Below are 24,211 nucleotides of genomic sequence, written 5' to 3'. Positions count from 1 at the left end.
ATGCAAAATGTTTGTGAGATTTAAATTCCAGCAACCAAGGGAATATCGCGTTATGCCGGAATACCGCGCTTCGACTTGTTGCGCTTTTCTGAATGGCACCCGCGTACAAAAGCCAATAGCCGAGGGCTTTGAATATACTGCCGCTGACTAGCTCGCTTACGTCGCGTACCCGGACGTAACCCCGTGGCATTTCTCACTGTACACTTTGAACACCATGACATAGAAACTTGTCGAAGGGCGCACTCGATGATGTATTTGTCGGAAATTCGCGCAGTACATACGAGAGAGAGGGGGAGAGACAGACATTTCAAAATGAACTTTTTTCTCACCTTTACTGACCTTTAATTCCGCACGTTCGCACTTGGTAGATCCAAATGTGACATTCTAGTGATATCACGCGAGTTTTGAAAATATCAAAGTTCGCGGTTATCAGAAAATTACATTTTTAATGCTAAATTGAGAAAAAAGTAGTTAATTTGGTTAATTTTTTTTAAAGTTGATTAAATTTTTTTTAGTTCAAATATTCATGTATTTTAGTTAAATATGTAAATACCTTGAATTAAAGTTCAAATATTTTATGTTTGTATTTAAGTTAAATACATAGAGATACTTCAACTGAAGAAATTTAATTAAATTTGAGAAATTAATTACTTTTTCCTCAGTTTACTTATTTATAAATTTATATAAGCATTTTTGTCATACGCACATTTTTGTCATACGCAGATGAATACAATAGTTTAGAAAAAATTTTAGATTTATTACTGTCATTAAAAGACACGATACAATTAATGTGGTAATAAATCCTTTAAGAGGTAGTATCAAAAACTTTACAGAAAAAATAATCAGTTTATAAAAAAAAAAACAGGAAAATTTTAGAATTATTTATTTTTGAAAATTATATCCGCAAGAAAATGCTTTTTGTTTTTTTTTACAAATCTCACGTAAATAAAAAGAATTATGAAATAAAAAGTCTTGGCTACATATTTTCTTATCAAAAGATCTATAATTAATCTAATATACCGATAACATTTATAACTTTTGTTTACGTAATTTAATATTATTTGCAATCTAAAAATATAAAAGTGTAAAGGTCTCGTCTTTTGTGATTGTTGCAGTGTGGCTCCTTGGAGATTGGCGAGGAACGCCAGCGTCGGGTCGCTATGATGGAGTCGCTCTGCCAGGTGAATGGCAGTAAAACCAACGGCGACAATGAAGACAGCAAGAATGAGACCAACAATAATAACACAAACAATAATAACAATACTCACAACAACAACAACAACAATAACAACAACAACAGCAGCAGCAATACCACCGATTGTTCGGATTCTCAACAGAGATTGGCGGTGCTGAGTTTTGAGCAAGTACGTCGATTGAACGATGTGATGAATGAAGTCGTTAGCATTCACGGCCGAGGGAACTTCCCCACCTTGGAGGTCCGACTGAGGGATCTCGTGACGGTAGTGCGCAGCAAGTTAGAGACCGATCCGAGCAACGGGGGCGCCGGCATGAGGGTACGCGACATCCGGTTGAATGGCGGTGCCGCCTCCCACGTGTTGGCCACCGAGTCCCAGCCCTATAACGACCTGGACCTTATCTTCGCGGTTGAACTGTCCAGCGGCCGTAACTACGACAAGGTCAAGGCCGCGGTGCTCGGTTCTCTATTTGATTTGCTGCCGGAGGGCGTGAGTCGCAAGCGTATCACCACCTGCAGTCTGAAAGAGGCCTACGTAAGCAAAATGGTGAAGGTGAACAACGACGGTGACCGATGGTCTCTGATCTCTCTCGGCAATTCTCGAGGTCATCGAAACGTCGAGTTGAAGTTTGTCGATTCGATGAGACGACAATTCGAGTTTTCCGTTGACTCTTTCCAAATCGTTCTTGATTCCCTGTTACTGTTCTACGAGTGCAGCAAGCTGCCGATCGCTGAGAATTTCTACCCGACCGTGGTGGGCGAGTCCGTCTACGGTGATTTCCAAGAAGCGCTTTATCATCTGCATAAAAAACTCATCTCGACGAGGCATCCCGAAGAAATACGCGGCGGCGGCCTGCTCAAATATTGCAACTTGTTAGTGAAGATGTACAAACCGTCTCAACCGGATTACATCAAGACCCTTGAGCGATATATGTGTTCGAGATTCTTCATCGATTTCCCGGACATAGGCCAACAGCGCTCCAAACTTGAGAACTATCTTTGGAATCACTTTGTCGGGCCCGAGGAAGAGGCCCTCAAATATCAGTACCTGATGCTGCTGCATAGCGTCGTTGAAGAGTCTACCGTGTGTCTGATGGGTCACGAGCGACGGCAGACTCTCGCGCTGATTCAAAGCCTTGCCTACCAGGTGCTCTGCCAGGAGCAGCAACAGCGACTGACGAGCCATCAGCAGGCGCCGCAAGGTCCGCCTACCACCTACGTCTACGCCAATGGCTATTACTATGCGCCCGTGATACCCACGGCGGCATGCTACACGTGCACTTGCAACTGGATGGCGTGCTCCTCGTGATGTGACGATATCGGCGATAACGTCGTGTTTGTAGACGTCGCCACCCCCACCACCAACGATACCACCACGGCCACTGATTGTTGCTGCTTTAACCGACTCGATTACATCGATTCTTGCAGCCATTGGTGTCAGAAATACGAGTGCGAATACTTCTGTTACCTTTGTTCTTGCGGCCTTTACTGTCCACTCGAAGATCACGGAGACTTTTGTTGTGCTGTTTGTGGTCCTTGCGAAATATCCAAAAATGTGGAGGCAAACATCAATAACTCCGTGTCCAACGTCAAAAAGTCCAAGTTCCTTAATTGACATTTATCGGGGTGATGCGAGTTTGGGTGCAGGAGTGGTATACGAAAGAAATAATTTTTTTCGGCGTATTCTTCGAAGACAATCATCGGCAAACGCGGTAACAAAATAGAATCGTGAAGGCAGCGTACACGGACGGCAAATGTATGATATCGTTGATAATGTGAGAAGCGATAGGAAAGTATAGGGCGTAGAGCACTTTTTATCGCGAGTTTCCGGCGTTCTGGTTTCTCTGGCGAAGACGATCGCGTGCCGAACAGGGAGAGGGAGACATAGAGACGGAAGAAATGGAAAGGGGTATTTTCGGTGAGGGCTACGGAAAGATATATTTCTATATATCTCTTTTCGTGTTACATATTTCGATATAATAATAATATAAAAAAAAAAAATATATATATATATAAATTTACACACATTTATCTGACATATTTAAATATATGTTATTCAGATATGTAAATTTATTCAGATATATGTATAAATAATTAATGTGTGGCTGTGAACACATTTCATTTAGATTGTGTAGTTAGACTGTGTATAACGTGATAAAATTTAATTCGATAAGATGATGTTGGCGGGGCGACACGGCCGGCGCGCGAATCGAAAGGGAAACATTTCCGAGCCGCATTTCTTTCTTTCATTTCTACGAGAACGTAGCGAGCATAAACATGATATACAAATATACATACACATACATACACACTAAAAAAAAAAAAAAAAACACGCACGCACGTATACACATAAATGTGGTGCATTCATATATCCATATACACCGGATGTATCTGACAGATCATATTTTTCTTGGATAATAAATGCTATATGAGTGTCGAAGCTGTACACGGCGCTAAAAAAGAAATTGTAGCTGCATTCGCTTTTTAATAGGAGATGATTACATCTCTTTCTTCGAGATATGAACTCTGTGAAAAAAAAAAAAACTTTATAGGGATTCAAGTCACGACAGGAGGATATGTCGATGATGAACGAGGAATATTTAAAAGTTGTTTTTTGAAAACGTTGCAGAAGTAATTCGAGAAAAAAAAAACAATATCAAGTAGAATACGTTTCAAATCGTGTTTCAAGATATGCACTATTGGCATTGAATTTACATTACTCTTTTATCATAAATTTTCAATACTGTTAATATATTTCTTTCTTTCTATCTTTAGTATATGCTGTCATGCACTACTGTTATTATCCCGACATTCGCATGTCGTGCTGTAACTCAGCCGAAATTCGCGCCACATTCCCGCGCGCACACCAAGAAAACGAACTTTGATTCACTTTTATTTCAAAACCGCCGCATCTATTGTTTTTTTGTTTATTTACGAATTATTTATTATCGAATATAAAAAACTATAATTATCGGCATGCGGAAAATCTCAAATATTTGTTTTGAAGATGATACGTTTCTAAAATTTCCCGCAAAGGAAATTGAATCGCACAATTAGGATTAGTGAATTGGTGAACTAGAATTTATTACACTGCGGATATTTAACTTTTCGACTGTATACATTTTTTTTCGGTAACTTCCTAATATATACATACATTTGCAGTGAATTTATTATGTCCGACGCTATTTTTTCTTGCTTAAAATATTCAAAAAATGTTGAAAAAATTTATAAAACATCTGTTATTATTGTAGTTGAATATTTTATAATTGCTTTCATAAATACTGTTTACAAAAATATTTTTCATTTTTAGTATACTTTGAGTAACGAACTTTGTGCGGTGTCCAGTAATCTATTTATTGGCAATATAATAACTAAATAAGGAAGTAACAGTTTATCAAAATCTCTTTCAGAGAAAGATTGTTGTTTTGTTATAAGTAATTAACAAAATTATTATTTGTACACGAAGCAAATTTTATAGTAAAAATTACTATGTATTATGGTAGTCACGAATCATAAGAAGAAATTTTAGAAAATTATACCATAAGTATTGTAAATACTATAGTAATTTGTTGAAAAACATAATAAAAATTTTTAGAATCACTTCCTTAATCCTCACTTACTATTTACCATAGTAATTTTTGCTCTAAAATTTTCTCCGTATAGAAAACATACATGGATCTGACGCATCCATACGATACTTAACGTGCTTGGTATTTAATAATATATTGGTCTTTTATAATGATTCTGAAATCTCGAGTCTCTTCTAATTTCCACCTACTTTTTTCTAAAGAGGAACGCCTTAGATCTATGTATACAGTTGGAGAATTAAGCAACACATTATTACAGAATACACGATTACATGTTAAAGGCACTATATACAATTACGATCCATTTTTTATTCCATGGATCGTATTTCTTTTTCGATTTTTGGCACTCATTCGATATACAATACGAACCTTAAGGGGATCCGGGAGTGACAGAGTTACCGACATTTTTTGGGGAACTTGGATTTTCGAATTGGAGTAACAGAATGCAAAATCCTTTTACAGGATTAAAGTACGCACAAAAATGAAGGGGGCGATGTACAATTTGTTCTGATAAATAAAAAAAAATTGTTATTTATTAGTCACTTAACGACAATATTTGCTTCATACAAAAAATCTATAGTTTATATGTATAAAATAATCACGTCGCCCCCTAGAAAAAACTCTCAGGAATAATATCGTGCAATTAGAAATAAGATTAGAATCCTAGAAAAAAAGATTCGCATTCCGCAAATTGGAAAATGAAAAAACGAAAATTTGGGTTATGTACACGTAAAAAGTCGATAAGTAGAGCAATATAAGAAACAATTTTTTTGTTTTCAATATAAAATCCAATTTATAGATTAATATTAATATGTGTACTTTAATTCTGGAAAAGGATTTCTAAATCTATACAAGAATTACATATGAAATCTCATAATGATGTGCACGAATGACTACATTATCGACCTCGATCAAATTTCAAAGGCACTCCTGGATCCCCTTAACATATATTTGTGTCCAATCGATTTCTATTCATGGTCTCGTTTCTTGAAATTTCAAAGGTAATTAAATTAAAATGTAAAAGTGGTCCCAAAAACTAAATACCCATAATGATACCAAGAAAGTATCTTTTTTCACATGATTAAGATTAATGCTAGCAATTGATGAATCAAATTTAATATTGGGACGTTATATTATCATCCCAACGAGACACTGGCCAATACGCATATCAAATGAATGTCAAAAGTCGAAAGAAGAAGAAGCAGCCTGAAACTCGTAGCATGCGAGAAATGAAAAAAAAAAAGGATATTAATTTATAGAGATAGGGATATAAGCAGAGACCGGGCAAAAAAGAAAATGAGATAAAAGTGAGGGTGAAGATGGGGAAGCGTGAAACCAACTCTGCCTTCGTGTACGTTGAACGGAATGCGAACTCGTGTCGAACAAAAGGAATAATATCGCGAATCACGACTGATTTGCGCAACTTAACAAACCCGGTCTCTCTCTCTCTCTCTCTCTCTCTCTCTCTCTCTCTCTCTCTCTCTTTCTCTCTCTCTCTCTCTCTCTCTCTCTCTCTCTCTCTCTTTCTCTTTCTCTTTCTTTTTCGTAGCGGCGACTAACCCGCATTTTCTTTATTAGCACCGTAAACATTCAGTACCGCGTGCGTTCACGTATGTATACTAGGGTTGTGCGTATACATTACATACGCGTATTATACATACGCGGAACGGCGGACGTGGCGTTTGGGGTCTCATACGCATGTAGAGAGGGTGTGTGGTGTGTGTGCGTGTGTGTGTGTGTGTACGCACGCGCGCATATATGCGTACTTTTACGCTTCCCTAAATTTTCCTATAGGTACGACAGATATATAAATATATAAATATATATATATATACAGGGTGAGTTTTAATGGCTGTCTCAACTTTTCACCATAAGAAATGGAATTACCAACTGCAATCTTAGTACATACATGTACGGCATTTGCACATGCATATGTCGTACATGTGTGTACTAAGATTGCAGTTCGGCAATTCCATCTCCCATGATAAAAAGTTGGGACAGCCATTAAAACTCACCCTGTATATATATATATATATATTTATGTGTGTGTACGTGCACATAGACGCGCATTTTGACATGTGCTTTACTATCTTTTCCTCTTTTCCTCTTCTCTTTCTTCGTGTACATCCGCGCGCATCTGCGTGTGTTTGTGCGTGCGTGTATGTATGCGCGTCCATGCGTATCCGTATCGACTGGTGACCCCGTTAGTTAGCTCGCTCGCTAACAGGCCTCGTTTGCTTCGCTCGCTCGTTCACTCTTACTTTCAGTTCGCGAGCGAAAGTAAAGATCTAATAAAAAGCCCGCAAACTGGTTTTTCAGGTATATCGCGTGTTAATGCTAAGGAGATCCAGCCGCTGGCGCGGCTGGAGTGCCTCTATTGCTGGCCTATTGCCTATCGCTCTACTACCATCGCCGTCCCTTCTCCTTCCCAGATACGTCTTTCGCGTATCTCGAATCGCAATAATCTATTCCTTCGCCTCGTTGCACGAATTTCCGCGCGCACGAACTTCTAAGGGCAGCATCCCTCTGTGTAACCGTTGAAAAAAGAAACTATTTATTATCATTATCCTAAGGAAATATCCGCGAAAGAAGCGTCGATCAGCATCATAACGTTCGAAGAATTGAGCAACGTAGATGTGCACGCACGTATCGATAAAGACACACATCTACGTCGGGCCGTCTACGCGTGCCGATGAATTGATGAGACGCGAGACAAGTCTCAAGGAATCGAATTCCTGAGATTCTGATCGACGATTTCAAATATCCTCTCATAATACCTGCTTTTCATCTTTAATCGTTGCAGTACAATGTGAAAAAACGGCACCTTATCGGTACAAAGGTGATTAAGTTATATCACATTTTATTTTTTCAAAATAAAATACATACTAAACCCAACCACTTTTCATACACCTGTTTAAAGTGGTTGAAGATGAACATATTTTGAAGTCCGAGATAACTGATTTTTCAATACATAAATATGTAATATGACATATAAAGAATACTGTTTACTTTTAATAAGACCTACTATGCGTGAACGAGCGAAAAAGATAGAAAAGGGGAAAACGGTTGCAAAATGTCGAGGGAAGCGACATATATCACGTACAGAAATACAGATATATATATATATATATATATATATTTGCATACTATAAAAATAAAGATATATATGTATATTATTTGACCGTTTTCGTTATTTGTTCTGAAACGATCACGTAAAATCTATACATTGTTAAACTCGGTACGTTTGAAAATCTTTCGGTCGAGATCGTCGAATCCTTTCGCCCGATTGAATGTCAATCAATAGCGGAACCTGTCACGAAGAGCAGAAGGAATGATTAAATGAATGAAAGCTCTTTCGCCTTGCATACGGGAAGAGAATCGATATGTCGATCGCGACGAATTAGTTCAAATGTACGGGATAATGAGCGGCTATGAAAATTTGGCTACAACGATATTTCACAATTATCCGCGGCGCGCTAGAAAGAGATCTCGTCCCTTCGACCATCCATTACAATTAAGTTATTACACTGATTAATGGCTATTACTTTCTAGTAGCGGCAAAATTAGTGACCGCGTTATGATCGTGTACATGTGTATGTATGTACAAGTCTCTATATGTGTCTATATTGTATGTGTACGTGTATATTGTATGTATATGTGTATACGTGTAAGCCCGCATTTGTTGCAATATGTAGTGACATAGACAATATCAATATCATAATGGAACGCGCAGAGAGATATAGAGAGAGAAAGAGAAAGAGAGAGAGAGAGGGGGGGGGAGAAAGAAAGAAAGAAAATGTTATATATACATGGTACTGTAACGAGAAAATATCGTTGTAGCCCTTCACCGCCATTCTTCTTTCGACAGCTCGTAAGGAGTGCACACACGGCTCACGTGTGTCACGCCTTCCTTTCAATGCACGATCTTTTCGCCGTTTACGGGTTAAAATACACAAAATGCATAGCACAAGACCGCTGGAGCAATGAGCATCTTGTGGCGAATGTGAGGACTTTATGCTGGATGCTTATTGATTTAGCTTTTATGCTTATGCTATGCATTTTATGTGTTTAGACCCTAATGGCCCTCGTACATTGAACGCGATAACCGACAAGCGATGATATCCAATGAGAGTTCTGCATTTTCGTACATTACATCATATTGGAAGAAGCAGAATTCTCATTGAATATCACTCGTTGGATATCACTCGTTGCTCATCGCACTCATTGTGCGAGGGTCATAAAAGGGCTGTCATACACAAAATGATATAAGCTGCATAACTGCATAAGCATAGCATAAGATCGTTGAACCGATAAGCTCCCAGCATAAAGTCGCCATATTGATTAACATAAGATGTTCATTGGCGTAGCGCTCTTATACTATGCATATGCAGTTTATGCCATTTTGCGTGCGACAGCCTCTAGGGCCATCCAACTTTATGCTGAGAGCTCATTGCTTCAACGATCTTATGCTATGCTTATAGAGCTTATGTCATGTTGTGTGCGATAGCCTTAATCCTTTCGTGCCTGATGGGACATATATGTCTTGATTTTTCAAAAATTAATTTCTTCTGAAATTTGTTGTATTTATATATAAATATACAATGGTTTTCGAGGTCGCTGATAATGAATGTGCAGGTAAAAATCTCAAAATTAAAAACGATGAATCGAATATAGCGGATCAAAATGCTAAATTTTGTGGGATTTGGATTCGCCATATTGGATCCGCCGTTTTAAATGTTGAAATTTTTACATATTTATAAATTATGAATCGTAATCAACGATTCAAAAATCTTTAGTAAAACACGAATTAAATACTAATTATTCCTAAAATAAAGTTCGACACGAAAGGCACACTAATCCGGAAGATCGTTCCTGTGCGGATTCGGATTGGTGCGGATCGAAGATCACTCTCGCGTGATTTCAAGATCGATAATGCCGGAAGTTCCGCTGGTCGCTCTCTTGAATCAAGATTGGGTCGCATCGACTTCCGGCGACCAATTAGAGTGATTGAAGCGAAGCCGCCGTGTCAGAAGAATCGCGCTTTCCTATTCCTTTCTTCCCTTTCCCCCCTTCTTAACTTCGCGCTTTCCTTTTTCCTATCTAGCAGTGTCCTCTTTACTCAAATGTTCCTCTTCGTTTCTCGTTTCAGTCGTTTGACAGTTCTCGCGTCATCTTCCTCTCTTCGGATTGTCCTCGCGATGAGCAGGTCGAAGCTTGATCCTACAATATAAACATTTAATAAGTTTATATACCTATATATATGTATACACATATACACATACACACATACACACATACACATACACATATACATACATACGTACATAATACATGCGTACTTGCGATAGACATGATCGAACGTGTATACAGATAAACGCGTACAATACAATATAAATCGATATTCTCTATACATGTACACGCGAAAAAAAAAACCTAAAAACAACGACGCACGCATGCCGCGCGTACGGAATTTACGATAATTACTGTTAACACGTTCCGTGCCCAACCAATTTTGTTTTGTATTTATTATATTTGTTAAGCAAAATGTATATTTCATAAATTAAGAACCTACAAACATTATTATTATATAAAAAAAGAAGGGACTAATGTACTAATATTACATTATACATCATAATTATGTAGTCACGATATCAGAAATTATTATATTATTACGTTTCTTTTTATAGTCAAATTTATTACGGCCTGAATGGAACGTGCAGCATGAATCCCGAGGGAACGTGGCACGGAATGTCTTGATGATTTATTGATAATAATAATTGTAATATTAAACTTAACATTATCCGTTTTAAGAGGGAGAAGATATATATGTAAAATATGGATGGATGAATGGATGGATGGATGGAGTTAGTGAAATTAAGATAGAGAGGAGGAGAGAGAGAATGCGAACGAAAACAAGTGAAAGAGAGAGAAAGAGAAAAAAAGAGCTATCTACTTCGTGCGATTTCCGAGCGTATAGGTGGGCGCCGATTTGGTAAATTTCTTTTTTTTATTTCTCTGACTTGTCCATTATATATATATATCCCTATATATAATAAAAATGTCAAAATGTTACCTATAAAAAAAAAAATGAAAATAAATGTAAACAGAGAATCGAAGTGATCTGTCGTCATTTGTACCCTTTCTTTTTCCCTACTTTTTGTAGATATCTTTTTTGCACTTTTTTTATCGAGTACGTGTTACCTATTTCTCTTATTTGTGTTTAATTTGTGTTTAATTTATAATAGATTTATTTACGTTGTTTAACATTCTTAAAAATTTTAGCGCTTGAAACATGACAAACGTTCGAGCGTAAAAAAAAAAAAAAATGAGGAGTGCAGAAATACAAGCAATAAGAGAACAGATCTATTAATATTTCATATAAAGAATTCCGCTTATAATAACGGTCTTATAGTTGCGTTAAATTACTACTAGAATGCTACTTTTCTTATCAAAATCACCGAGGAAGCAGAAACTGATTACTACACGCACTTCCATAAAAAAAATCTGCCGATATCACTGCCGATCTCCGATTCTCCAAGTTTTAAAACTTCAGTAAATATAAAATCTCTACGTTCCTCTTGATATTTCTGCTTGATTGATCACGGTCACTTACGATAATATTCGGCATGCGCGTAACGTTTTATACTTTTTAGTCGCGAGCCCGCTGGGCTTTCGCGTATATCGCGTTGCAGTTGCGTGGGGCTAGTGCAGCTCTATGAGGTAAGTCGACTACTAAACCGGTATTCGAAAACGAAATTCCGTTTTATCATAACCCGTTACGGTAGCGTGTAATTAAACTCGTTTCCCATGCGGCGGTGGCAATTATGAATTCAGATCGATCGAAAGTACAATCGTGCCGTGACATTCACTCGCGACAGTTTCGTAATAGCGGCGTTTCGCGGCAATTAATTACAATATGAATTGTCACATCCGCCCGGCAAACGCCTCCTGCGGCCATGCGCGCATACGCGTATACGAGTGTTGTCATGCGTGAGTACACGCTTGTCCTAGAGGCCATCCGATAGAATGAAATCCCCCCAGCGGTCGTGCGCCGTGACGCAACGTCGTCGAATAAATTTCTCCTTTTGCACCCACGATTTCCCGAATGCCGCTGCACCGTGCTGCGCCGCGCTCGTGCCCGGTGGTTGTATTGCGTAAGCGCGCCGCGCAAAATTTCGAATGCAATCGTGTCGAAACGAACGAGACGCTAAGATCGCTTTGCTTGTTTACTTTCGTTTTCTCTTAGAAACGTAAATTCCTCGAAAAACCGCCGCTATTCCAAATCCTTCGGGTGTCCTCGTCGTTGATTACGCACCGCTTTTTATTCGTCCACGGGGAGTCGTTAGGAACGTCTTTTGCTTTCCACACATAACGCTCGCGATTTTTTTTTTTTATTTTTAACCACCAAATCACATTCCGTGCAGCTTTCTTTAATGAATAAATATAGCAATCGTTATGTGTACAATTTTGCGTAATAGATATATAAATATATATAAATATTTGCATATATAAAAATAGAAATCAATATTTCAATCGCAAACTAATTTTTAGGAAGAAATGTATTTTTATGCGTTACAGTCGCAACAATGTTGAATCGTTATCGCTCGTGGAATTTTGCACTCGAACGATCAACGATAGTCTTCGTGAGATTAGAGAATCGGTGGACCAAATAATCGATTAACCGCTCCGACGGATTCATTTACATTGTATTATGCATCTCAGCATTTGAGTTGTATTTTTTAACGTCTATATTACGTCGCATTCTCGGTTTAACCGGATCGTCGGGGAATGCTAATTAATAGCCGGATACATGGACTTTATAAGATGATCACGATCAGGCATGCTAATAGGCCCAGAAATATTTTCAAATTGCGATTAATGTTTATCTCGGTTTAAAGATGTGGATATAAATTTCGCGAATTGGCAGCGTTTAATAGATCGGTAAAGATCTATCGGTGCACGTAGTTCGAAACGCGATCGGCATTCCGCGATGTAAAAACGTTTGACAAGCACTCGTAATTACTGAAATTCTTGTAATTTATGTTCGCGCGTTTCACGAGCTCCTATCCCCAATTTGGTTAATTACTCCGAATTTCTCGTTGCAGATTAACAATCTCGGCAAAAATTTCGCGCATATTTTAATACGCAAATCGATATGCGGTATTTTAAAAGATCTCTCTCGATATATTTCGAAAACAATGTGAAAATATCTGGGGACACGTGTTACAGCAATTTTATAAAGTATTATTGTGTACGTGCAAATATATACACTGAACAAATCCTCCATGGTTAACACAAAACAGTATAAATAAAAAGCGTAGATAAATATTAACGCTGTCGTTCTTCCATCAATCAACTTTGTTTAATTAAATAGAATTGGAAAAATAAAGTTTAAAAAAAAAAGTCAACAAATTTCTAGATAACAGCAGGACGTCGAAACCTGTGATGGTCATTTTGCTTTGATTTAGCTGAAATTCATACGTTTACAATTTTAATTGGCAAATCTTTTGCATCAACAGTCAAATCAGATGATAGAAGACTTGATTTTATTTTCTCTCCAAATTTGCGCGCAGCACATTTTTACGTCGATCCGTTCGATTATCCGCTCGATCGCCGATTTGGTTGCGAGGGGGAACGTACGACCGCGATTACGCAAGGTCGACGAAAAGTTTCAGCTGGCGTTGCGAGATAGACTGAATTCTTCTCGATCGTCGCGGTCAGTTGACCCGCGGAATGCGTCCGCGCGCGATCGCGTGTTCCGCGATCGGGACTCGCGAGATACGTTTTTCACCCGCGTCTATGAATACATTCGCGCAGAACGAAAAACGAGCGACGTCGCCACAGGTGAGTCGCTGGTGCTTGTGGATTTTGCATGATCATCAAGAGGCTATGCGGTGACCGTATTATTCAGAGAGCCTGATAAAAGCGCTATCGATAAAGGCGTCCATTAAAGCAATCCGTTTTTAAAAGTTGTACCTCTTTTACATCTACTGTATTATTATATACAATTTTGTTATATTGTATTTTATTGTGCGTTATATTATATTTAACCTTATTTATATTTAGAAGAAAATCGTCAAGACTTAGGATAGACTAAAGCTAACTGAAAGGACGAAATCGGATCAAAGTAAGATTTGAGATCATATTCGTTATATATTTTGATCAAAACTTGTTATTCTGGAGCATGAATTACTTTGTCTCTCTCTCCCTTCATTTAAAATTATAAACTTAAAACCGTACTAATAAATCAATCCGAAAATTTGATCCGATTCACTCTGTGATTCAATTTGCCTTGACTTATCCCATATAGGTATAGGTTTTCTTAAACAAAAACTAAAAAAAGATATTTTTTTAATTTGTTTACAAATTGAATTAAAAATACATATATATAATTTTTTAAAATATTACAACAAAGAAATAACGTGAAAACATACGATAAAATTATTAATTATCAATTATTTACAAAAAAGATTTACACAATATTATTATATATATAAAGACGCGAAGTATTTTATCTCTTGTATGAGTTTTTTGTAAAGAATAGATATGCGTATTGATCACATAATAAAATTCCATTTAGATCTATTGTTAATAAAGAGATCTGGGAAAACCCGCTTCTGAGTAGATCATGGTTATCATATTCTGATATTAAAAGAATAATACAAAGGATCTCTTAACAAAAGATTAAGAGAGATAATTAATTATCCGAGAAAACGACGTCAATCCAAACTGATTTAATCGTAGCAGACATATTAACATCTTTCATGCCATATTAATGATTGATTAATCAGTGTTAACTTTTGTCAAATTAAAACTCTCGACGTCCGATACGCGCGCGTTTGTTCATTTCTATCCGGATTACGTTCGGTGTCGTATCGATCAGCGCATTTAATTTTTTTCCCCTACAAGATAAGCAGTCTCATCGCACAATTTTTATCTAAAGTCCTTATCCAATCTCCCTATGATTTATGAATCTGAAGGATTTCTTAGACGCTAATGCGCTTGTGCATAAAAACATCTAGAAATTTAATTTAGTGAATATTTTTTGTTTGTGTGAATTAAGGATCGGCGATTTTTTTTTCTGTCTTTATTTCTAAATATATTTTTGTACGATGGATTCAAAGTGATCGAATTAGCTAGGAAGCTCTCACGGAATAATCCAGATTCAAACTTTGACTGAAGTGTTACTTTTTGCAATAAATTATTTATCGTTTTTTCTCGTATTTAAGTAAAGAATACTTCTTATAGATGCTTATCAGCATTAAAAGATATAAAAAAATTGCTTAATTATATATTACATATTACATGTTACAAATTAATTATGGAAAGAATTATGTTTTAAGACTGACGAATTTATTGGAGCGTAGTTTATGCTGGTGATTATAAACTTAAATAATTATTTATACACGCAAACATGTATTGATGACTTGTAGAGACATTATCTACATAAATAAAAATGTAAATGTTTATTCCTCATCTAAGATCTCTGTAAATTGTTCACCAATTGCTTTGAAATTTTGACACAACGTTGCATTCGAAAACGGGAGTGTTCTTATGGGGTTTGATTTTGGATATACCGGTGTTTCAAAAATGATGGCCATAGTTTAAATGTAAAAAATAGTTTTTCATTAATATTATTGAAATTTTGACACATTGAGACGGGGAGAGACCGGGAGAGACGGGAAGAGACCGGGGAGAGACCGGGAGAGATGGGGAGAGACCGGGAGAGACGGGGAGAGAACAGGAGAGACGGAGAGAGACGGGGAGAGACCGAGAGAGACGGGGAGAGACGGGAGAGGCGAAGAATGTTTTTATTGTGTTTAAATTAAGGTAATAAGAAAAATAAAGATGGCTTTTATTTTATTGAAAAAAAGGAACTTATTTAAAACAGTCTTTTGAATGGATTTCTAAATCCCTGGCAGCTTTTAGAAAAAAAAGTTAGAAGTACGTGAATAAATGAATATTAGATTTATTAAAGATAGATAAATGCTTATTCAAAAATAAAATAAAAAGAGCAACAGTAAAGCAAGGCTCTTGAAAGTTAAACAACGAAAGCAAAGAAAATTTGAAAAAAACGTAGCATAAGAATAGAGAGCCACAGCAACGCGTGGCAAGGCATAGCTAGTTAAATATAAATATTTCTGATTTAAAATCATTCGAGACGGTAATAAAAATGTTTGTTAGGTATTTAAGGATTTTCTTTAGATTCTGCTTCGCCTTATAGACGAGCAAAACTACTTTCTGCTATATACATATTTCGTTGCTACTATGCGTTAAGATATTATTACAGTAATTAATTTTGATATCATTTCGTACAACGGAGTACTCATCACAAAAGAGATCGCTTGCATTCTTGCGTTCTTGAATTTGTGCCGAGATAAAAGCGGCTTATGTATATATAGCAAAATCTCCTGTCTCCCATTCCCATCCCGAGAAAATCCTACATACAACCGTGCAATACGCGCTTTAAATAATGCACAAGTGCACGCAATTGATGCTTCGAGAAGGCATTGCTTTTACCGATTACTTTTACTAATTATATCTTTACGCGCTTATAAAAGTAATTATAATAATTACAAAGTAAAACAAAGCAGCTTTTATATATATATATATATATATATATATATATATATATATATATAAAATACCTTCTTAATAAAAATCAATTAAATAAAGAATTAGAATAGGGAGCGTTTTTTAATTAGATAATCAAATCTTATTCTTTTTGAGATTTGTCACCAATACAGACCTAGGTTTTCTAAAGCGATACTTATTTTTACTTTTATTTTTTAGAAACTAAACATTGATTTCATTGATAAAAATATAATTTGCTTAGATAATGTCGCCCATTCGATACTTTCTTCCCGTGATTCTCGATAGTCTTCAAGAACTTCGAAACCGGCCTGCGTCCCTACGCTTCGCGTCCGGTCTCACTCCCGCAATCAAGCGTTTAGGGCCATCACACACACTTTCCGTAAGACGTAACAGCAAGGTTTCGACGCATTGGATTGGGCAACCGTAATCGTAACCGACTGAATACAGTACGTGATTGGTCGAAATCTTATTGTTACGTCTTACGGAAAGTGTGTATGATGGCCTTTATAACGGCCTGAAAGCTCGACATCGGAGCCTCTTGTTGCATGAGTAGCAGCAACTCCGCGAGTCTATCGACAATGTTTCTTCGGCCCTCTTTCATGTTATTCACCTCTAAGATAGTGTTCGAACTTGGAACAGGAATGACAATAGATTCTGATGGACCAGGTAAATAAGTTGAGAAAATTAGTCGGAATCAACAAAATGATATATACAACTTTAAATCTTTGATGTGTATCTTCTCCACGGATGTATCATTTAAATTAGCGAGCACATTAGAGGTTTTACGATGGAATTAAAAAAGAAAAAATTATTCAAATATATATAAAAACCCATAAATATATATATATATATATATATATATTTATGAGTTTTTTCTATAGAAAATTTAAAAACAAATTTTTTGATAGTGAGAATAAAATTGATAATTTTTATTAGTAAGCTGCAAAATTTAAACAATGATGTACAACAAAATATATTAAAGATAAATGATATTAGTTTATTTTGCATAGCGTCTTAAAATTATTTTATTTGTATTTTTCTTATTTTTTTTATATGGTTTAAAACATAAAATAATGATTAAATGGCGCACTGATCAATAAGACAAAGATTGTAAAATTATGTAGGAGCAAACGACACACACACACATACACACAAGGAGACTAATTTGCTTAATAAGTAGGCCCATTCTCATTTTTATAAATTGTTGCATTACATGTTATGGAAATGATATCTTGCGGCATATAAGATATTTGTATAAATTGAAAAGGAAGGTTTCACATTGAAGTAAACGGCTTTTTCTTTTAAAAGATGTAATACTGGGCAGCATTACATTGGCTAGTAATTAATACTAATTTAAATATTAAAAGCACTGATGTTAATACTTTTAATACTCAAATAAATAAATAATAATTACTGGTTAATTTAATACTGTTTAATATTATATTTATGTAAGAGTTAAAAATCTTCATATACTCTAATTTGTAAGTATTTTGTTAAAAAAGATGTTAAGAAAGATGTCAAGAAAGGAAAAGGAAAATGTAGCATTATTATGACTATGTCAATTTTAGGATTTATTTAATTAAATATATTTTTACTTCTTTTACAAAATTATTATTGCAAAATTTGAAACGACATTATAAAAACTATTATATCTTAGAAGACGCTTTCTAATTCATATTTAATATAAAGTTTATATTTCTAAAGTTTATTTTTATCTTTTATTTAAGAAATATAATCTAAATGCAAAGTGGTATACTGGTACTGACGATTTTTCTTTATAATAAGTTTGCAAGACATTTAAACACAAGAAAGCAAATTAATCATGAATTATTTTGCAAACAAAAAAAATTAAATGTATATATTTTCTTACATGCAATCACAGAAAAAAAGAATAACCTTTTTTATATGCCAGATGTAAGAGAATATGTTATTTTATATCTTTTTATAATCTATCCTAAAATTTGTTTTCACATCGCTTTACTTTTTATACTCTATCTTTATAATTTATTTTTACGTTTCTTTTATATATTGTCTATTTTTGATAATTTATTTTTACATTTTTTGTAATCCCTCTATATTTAATTCATTTTTATTCTAAAATTACCTGATCATTTAACGTTTATTTTACATTTAATCTTTTGTCATTAATCTTTGTCATTAATCTTTAGAAAATAAAAGAATAACATATGCTCCCATTTGCAATTTCCATCCTTCTGTGATTACGTTGCCTGCTTACTCTACCCTCTCTCTCTTTTTCTCTCGCTCTTTTTCTTCATGCCATTATTTTTGCACTTCCATAACTCGTCCGGATAATCTCTAGCAGCATTTTCTCTTCTCTTGTAAAGGTCTTGCGTCCGCGGTACATGCACACACCAGCACAAACATATACATTTTGTCGGCGTATCACATCAATAAATCAAGCGGAGAAAATCTCTGATTTTTTTCTGACTAGATTTACAAATCCGATCCTCAAGCAAGAGTGGCTCGCAATTTTCTGGCTTGTGAGTAAAACAGCCAGCCTCATCCTCGTTAACGTAGAGCGCATTATCTGCTGTTTAGATGGATTTGCGTTCTCCTTGGATAACTTTTCTTCTTGTGTGATTTTATTACAAGCTTCGTGGTCAGATGCGTTCGAGGATTTCGAGCGATAAGTATACCCGAGTCTTTACTCTCGTCCCTTTTTTTCTTTTGGCATTCGCATCATTATTCCATGCCGATTCGGCAGTTGTAAGTGCTATCGATCTGATAACTATGGTCTAAACGCTGCTTTCGTATGATTTTTCAACAAGCGATCGAGTTGAATTAGACAATAGACACGAGTAAAGGTGGTCGGTTCACACTATATCGGACCGTCACTCATTATGTATAAAATCTCATGGATTTTAACAGTTTCAATTAATTTTTCTTGATAAATGCGTCTCTGCGTCTGTTTTCTACCTGTACAAATTCATTGACAGACCAGCACCGATACGTATCGCCATGGACCGTCGAAACATTCTTTGAGATAATAATGGTCGGCGTCGATACGTCCCGTTGATGGAACGTCGGTCAGTGTCGGTTAGTGTGAACAGTCGCAATTAAAACACATGTTTCAATATTTTGTCATGTCGGTGCGTACCGTTACCGATACGTGACGGTCAGTGCCATATAGTGTGAACCGATCTTAAGCCGTGTACTTCGCTGTGGTAAGTTTTTTAACTAGTGTTATATAAATGTATCAATGCATAGCGGAAGTCGTAAACTTGCGATGTAGGTAATTGTTTTTACAAAGAAAAAAAATTATCTTTGTTTGTTACTTATTTTAAACTATTAACTATAACTTTTTTACAATTTATTGTAATTGACATAGAATATATGCTTTGCGTGAAGTATTAGTTTGATTGTCATGCAAATTATGAATCTTTCGATATGATTTATAAATAAATTGAGAAGTTAACGAACGGAAAATAGTGCAGAGAATTAAATTTATTGAGCACATAATGGAGATAAATTAGAAGTCCATAGACAAGAGAAGAGAGAAGGGTAAGAGAGAGAGAAGAAGAAGAGAGCGAGAGAGAGAGAGAGAGAGAGAGACAAGGAAAAAGAGAGATATTAATAATAAACTTATTATTAATACCAGTAAATTAAAAACGCACATATTTAAAAATACTTTAATTACGACTCGAATATTAAATTGTGTTTTACAATAACTTGTGAATAATTCAGCTACAATGCGAATAATCGGATGAAGCAGTTTATTAATAGTACATTATGTATCAAGACCGTTACGCCCTTTTTGCTATAATATTTTTTATTACCCGTGCTTCAATGTGCGGTCCCTTGAGTGTCCTGGGTTTTTACAAATTGACAAATTAGTCAAGGTTAGAAACGTGCTGAAATGCGAAATGCTGAAAAAGACGAAAGTTTTTTGTCGATTTACGCCATCTATTAAAGAACAAACTGTGCAATAATGTTAAAGTGCTAAAATCCACGACTATATCTACAAAAAAGGGACACGAAAGAAACCACTTTCGACGCACATATAACAAATATCTATTCCAATTATTTATCAGTTAATTCATTTATTTTTGTTATTTTTGGTTGGAGATTACTATGTAAAATGCGAATTCTTTTTATACTACAGCAATAATTATAATTATCTATACCTGAATAAATTGTATATTTTTACTTTCGAATTCTTCTTTATTTTCGGACCTATTCGACCATGATTGATGCCGAGAGTTCAATAAATTTATGCGGATCGAAGTATCCTGTCGCGTAAACGTTTCTATGCGTTCGCTTCGAGTCGGTCGCCCCGACAATCAATCCGCTGAGGCATAAAAATGCGGATACCCAAGGCGGATGCGAGAGACAATGCGCGTTATAAGTGAGCGCAAGGACGTAGAGTCCAACGTTACGACAGCCATAAGTGTATCGATTATTCAAACGGAGCTCAACTAGCTCTGGGCGGAACGCTGCGAAATTGCACTGGGAAAATCCATCTCGAATCTCGATCCGCGCGAATCTATTAATATTTATACAGGCATCGACTTGATTTTACACTGACGCGGAATTATTCTTATGACCGTCCTTGCCGTACGCGTGCGCGAGAGCGGGGGTTGCATAAAACGCTCGGGTAACTGCACGAGAAAAACTATAATGCCCAGCACGACAGGCGTCTTCAACGAAAATAAAATCTCAATTACATCATAATTAATATATACATTCCTCTTTGCTTTACTTATCCTTGATCGATTGCTTCGTCAAATCGACTACATCACACATATGATATATATGTTTTCTTCTCGAGTTTCCAAATGAAGAATTAATGCTAAGAAACTTTTCTGTATTTGTTGACATTTATATTATTCTTTATTTAAATATTTTTTACATGTTTAAATAATAATATTATCTAAATATTACTACATCTAAATAGTACAAATATATCCTGCAGTTTTAAATAATTTTATAAATATATATGACTTTATCTGGTTCAATCGCCAAGTTATTTGCACTGACCGTGGAAACTCAAATCAAAGCAATAGAAATAAAAATTTTATTCTGTGTATCGATACAATGTGTGTGTGTATGTGTGTACATATAGTACATACAATTATAAGCCATAAAAAATGATATTTTTAAAAATTAGAGTTTCCTTCCAGAAATTGTAAGAATTTTCACGATATACTTTTTGACGTTATCAATTTGAAATAAGTAAAAAGAATTTTTTATTTAATTAATATCTATATTTAAGGATATTTAATAATGCAAATAAGCACTTTTTAGTTATGTTGATATCAATTGTCCACACGTCGAATATCTATCTGTCGAGGACAACTGTATATGTATATGCTGTGATACGTTTTTCAAGATATAACGATAGATTTAAAGTGTATCGCTAAGATTTAAAATGTATCAAATGAAGTTCGATTTGATATAATTTGTTTAACCGACGCGCGTTTTGTAGAAGCGACCGCGAATGTAGTTTCGAACTTCGCGCAAAAGTGAAAGTGCAGTCTCGTCGTAACGCGTGCGCGCCGCGTCCTTGATTAAAAAAATTTAGATTAAAGATTTCTCTAGCCAGAGCTATGTCACATCACTCAAGATTATGTTTAATGGGGCGCCATTAAATTAAGATAACTTGGGGACATATGATAACTTGCATCCGGCATCTTGTATAATTTTACAGTTTCTCCGCGAGAGCAGTGGCACACGTGCAAACCAATCAAATCAAACGCTCTCGTGAATTGGCTCATTTATTATTAAATTATTTTTATATTTACTTTGTCATTAATATATTAAGTATTGTAAGTTCATTATTAATCACGAATTTATTTTGTCACGTTAATTAAATTTGGCAAAATTGAAAGACAAATAATCACGAAGCGTATAACGTTTTATTTCCAAGTGTGCGGATACTTTTGTATTTTTATTTATAATCAACTAAATCATGCAAGATACCTTCTCTCTCCCCCAAAAATGACATTCCACTTTGCTATTATAGAGCAAAGATTGATAAAAAGACGTCATTAAATTATTTTTTTACTGTACTAGAACATTACAGGCGCGCGCTGCACGCGCGCTATTTGACTTTTCACTTTAAAAATAATAATAATTGCAATTTGATTTTCTCTATCTTTTGTTTACATTAATGAAACGTCTTCTGCAATTTTGAATAAAAAAATGTAAAGTTTAATTATATATACATACATACATACATACATACCTACATACATACATACCAACATACATACCTACTTGCATACTTACTGCTACCTAGCTACCTAGCTACCTAGCATATATTTATCCAGTTACGCACGCTCGTTGCTCCTTCCCTCCCTCCCTTTTTCACTCACTCACTCGCTCACTCACTCGCTCACTCACTCGCTCACTCACTCGCTCACTTCTCGCTCACTCCTCGCTCACTCCTCGCTTACTCTTTGCTCACTCCTCGCTCGCTCACTCGCTCACTCCTCGCTCACTCCCGGCTCACTCCTCGCTCACTCCTCGCTCACTCACTCGCTCACTCCTCGCTCACTCCTCGCTCACTCCTCGCTCACTCACTCGCTCACTCCTCGCTCACTCACTCGCTCACTTCTCACTCACTTTTTGCTCACTTCTCGCTCACTCCTCGCTCACTCCCGGCTCACTCCCGGCTCACTCCTCGCTCACTCACTCGCTCACTCCTCGCTCACTCCTCGCTCACTCACTCGCTCACTCCTCGCTCACTCTTCGCTCACTCACTCGCTCACTTCTCACTCACTTTTTGCTCACTTCTCGCTCACTCCTCGCTCACTCCTCGCTCACTCACTTGCTCACTCCTCGCTCACTTCTCGCTCACTCCTCGCTCACTCCTCGCTCACTCACTCGCTCACTCCTCGCTCACTCCTTGCTCACTCCTCGCTCACTCTCATTTACTCTCACTCACTCACTCACTCACGCACGCACGCACCCCATCCAAGTCGCTAACCTATGTACACATTGCAAACAAAGTAAAGTTCACATGTGTTTGCAGGTTTCCAATACAATGTATGGTAACGGTATTAACACTTACTCATTTTACAAGTGCATCCATAAAAAATGTAAACAAAGACATTGCTTCGCTGTGGTTACACACAAACACACACACACACATTTAAATTTTTGTCTACAAATTATGGATTTCCTACTTACCGACATTAAAGAAAAAATTTTTCGAGTTGCCAAAAATCCTTCTTGCATGTTTTTTTTAGCTACCTAGCTACCTAGCTACATATTTATCTAGTTACGTTCGCTCGTTTGCTCCCTTCCTTGCACCCTTTTTCACTCACTCACTCACACACTCAGTCACTCACTGGCTCACTCCTCGCTCACTCCTCGCTCACTCGCTCACTCCTCGCTCACTCTTCGCTCACTCGCCAGCTCGCTCACGCGCTCACTCCTCGCTCACTCCTCGCTCACTCCTCGCTCACTCGCTCACTCCTCGCTCACTCCTCGCTCACTCCCGGCTTACTCCCGGTCACTCCTGGCTCACTCCTCGCTCACTCCCGGCTCACTCCCGGCTCACTCCCGGCTTACTCCCGGTTCACTCCCGGCTCACTCCCGGCTCACTCCCGACTCACTCCCGGCTCACTCCCGGCTTACTCCCGGCTTACTCCCGGTTCACTCCCGGCTCACTCCTCGCTTGCTCCTCGCTCACTCACTCGCTCACTCCTGGTTCACTCCTGGCTCACTCCCGGCCCACTCCCGGCTCACTCCCGGCTCACTCCCGGCTCACTCCTCGCTCACTCCCGGCTCACTCCTCGCTCACTCCCGGCTCACTCTTCGCTCACTCACTCGCTCACTCCCGGCTCACTCCCGGCTCACTCCTTGCTCA

At 36.8% G+C, this 24,211-nt stretch overlaps 2 protein-coding genes across 4 annotated transcripts in view; both read left to right on the top strand.

Annotated features, from left to right (window-relative positions):
• LOC105836685 (terminal nucleotidyltransferase 5C) overlaps nucleotides 1-3,849 on the top strand; it is a 110,391-nt gene extending 106,542 nt beyond the window's left edge. For all 3 annotated transcript variants that reach the window (XM_012680883.3, XM_036282817.1, XM_012680886.3), the window contains exon 2: nucleotides 1,116-3,849. In XM_012680883.3, the coding sequence (XP_012536337.1) occupies nucleotides 1,116-2,504 (1,389 nt within the window). In that variant the 3' untranslated portion in view covers nucleotides 2,505-3,849. The remainder of the gene's footprint in view (nucleotides 1-1,115) is intronic.
• A 1,735-nt stretch (nucleotides 3,850-5,584) lies between these two features.
• Nucleotides 5,585-24,211, top strand: part of LOC105835567 (F-box only protein 39) — a 38,213-nt gene continuing 19,586 nt past the window's right edge. Inside the window, exon 1 of the mRNA XM_012678998.3 lies at nucleotides 5,585-13,626. The gene's annotated coding sequence lies outside the window, so the exon portion shown is untranslated. The remainder of the gene's footprint in view (nucleotides 13,627-24,211) is intronic.

The sequence above is a fragment of the Monomorium pharaonis genome, chromosome 2, assembly GCF_013373865.1.
Source record: "Monomorium pharaonis isolate MP-MQ-018 chromosome 2, ASM1337386v2, whole genome shotgun sequence".
Classification (NCBI taxonomy): Eukaryota; Metazoa; Arthropoda; class Insecta; order Hymenoptera; family Formicidae; genus Monomorium; species Monomorium pharaonis.
The sequence above is the reverse complement of the archived record's forward strand: the minus strand, read 5'-3'. Positions and strand labels throughout refer to the sequence as shown.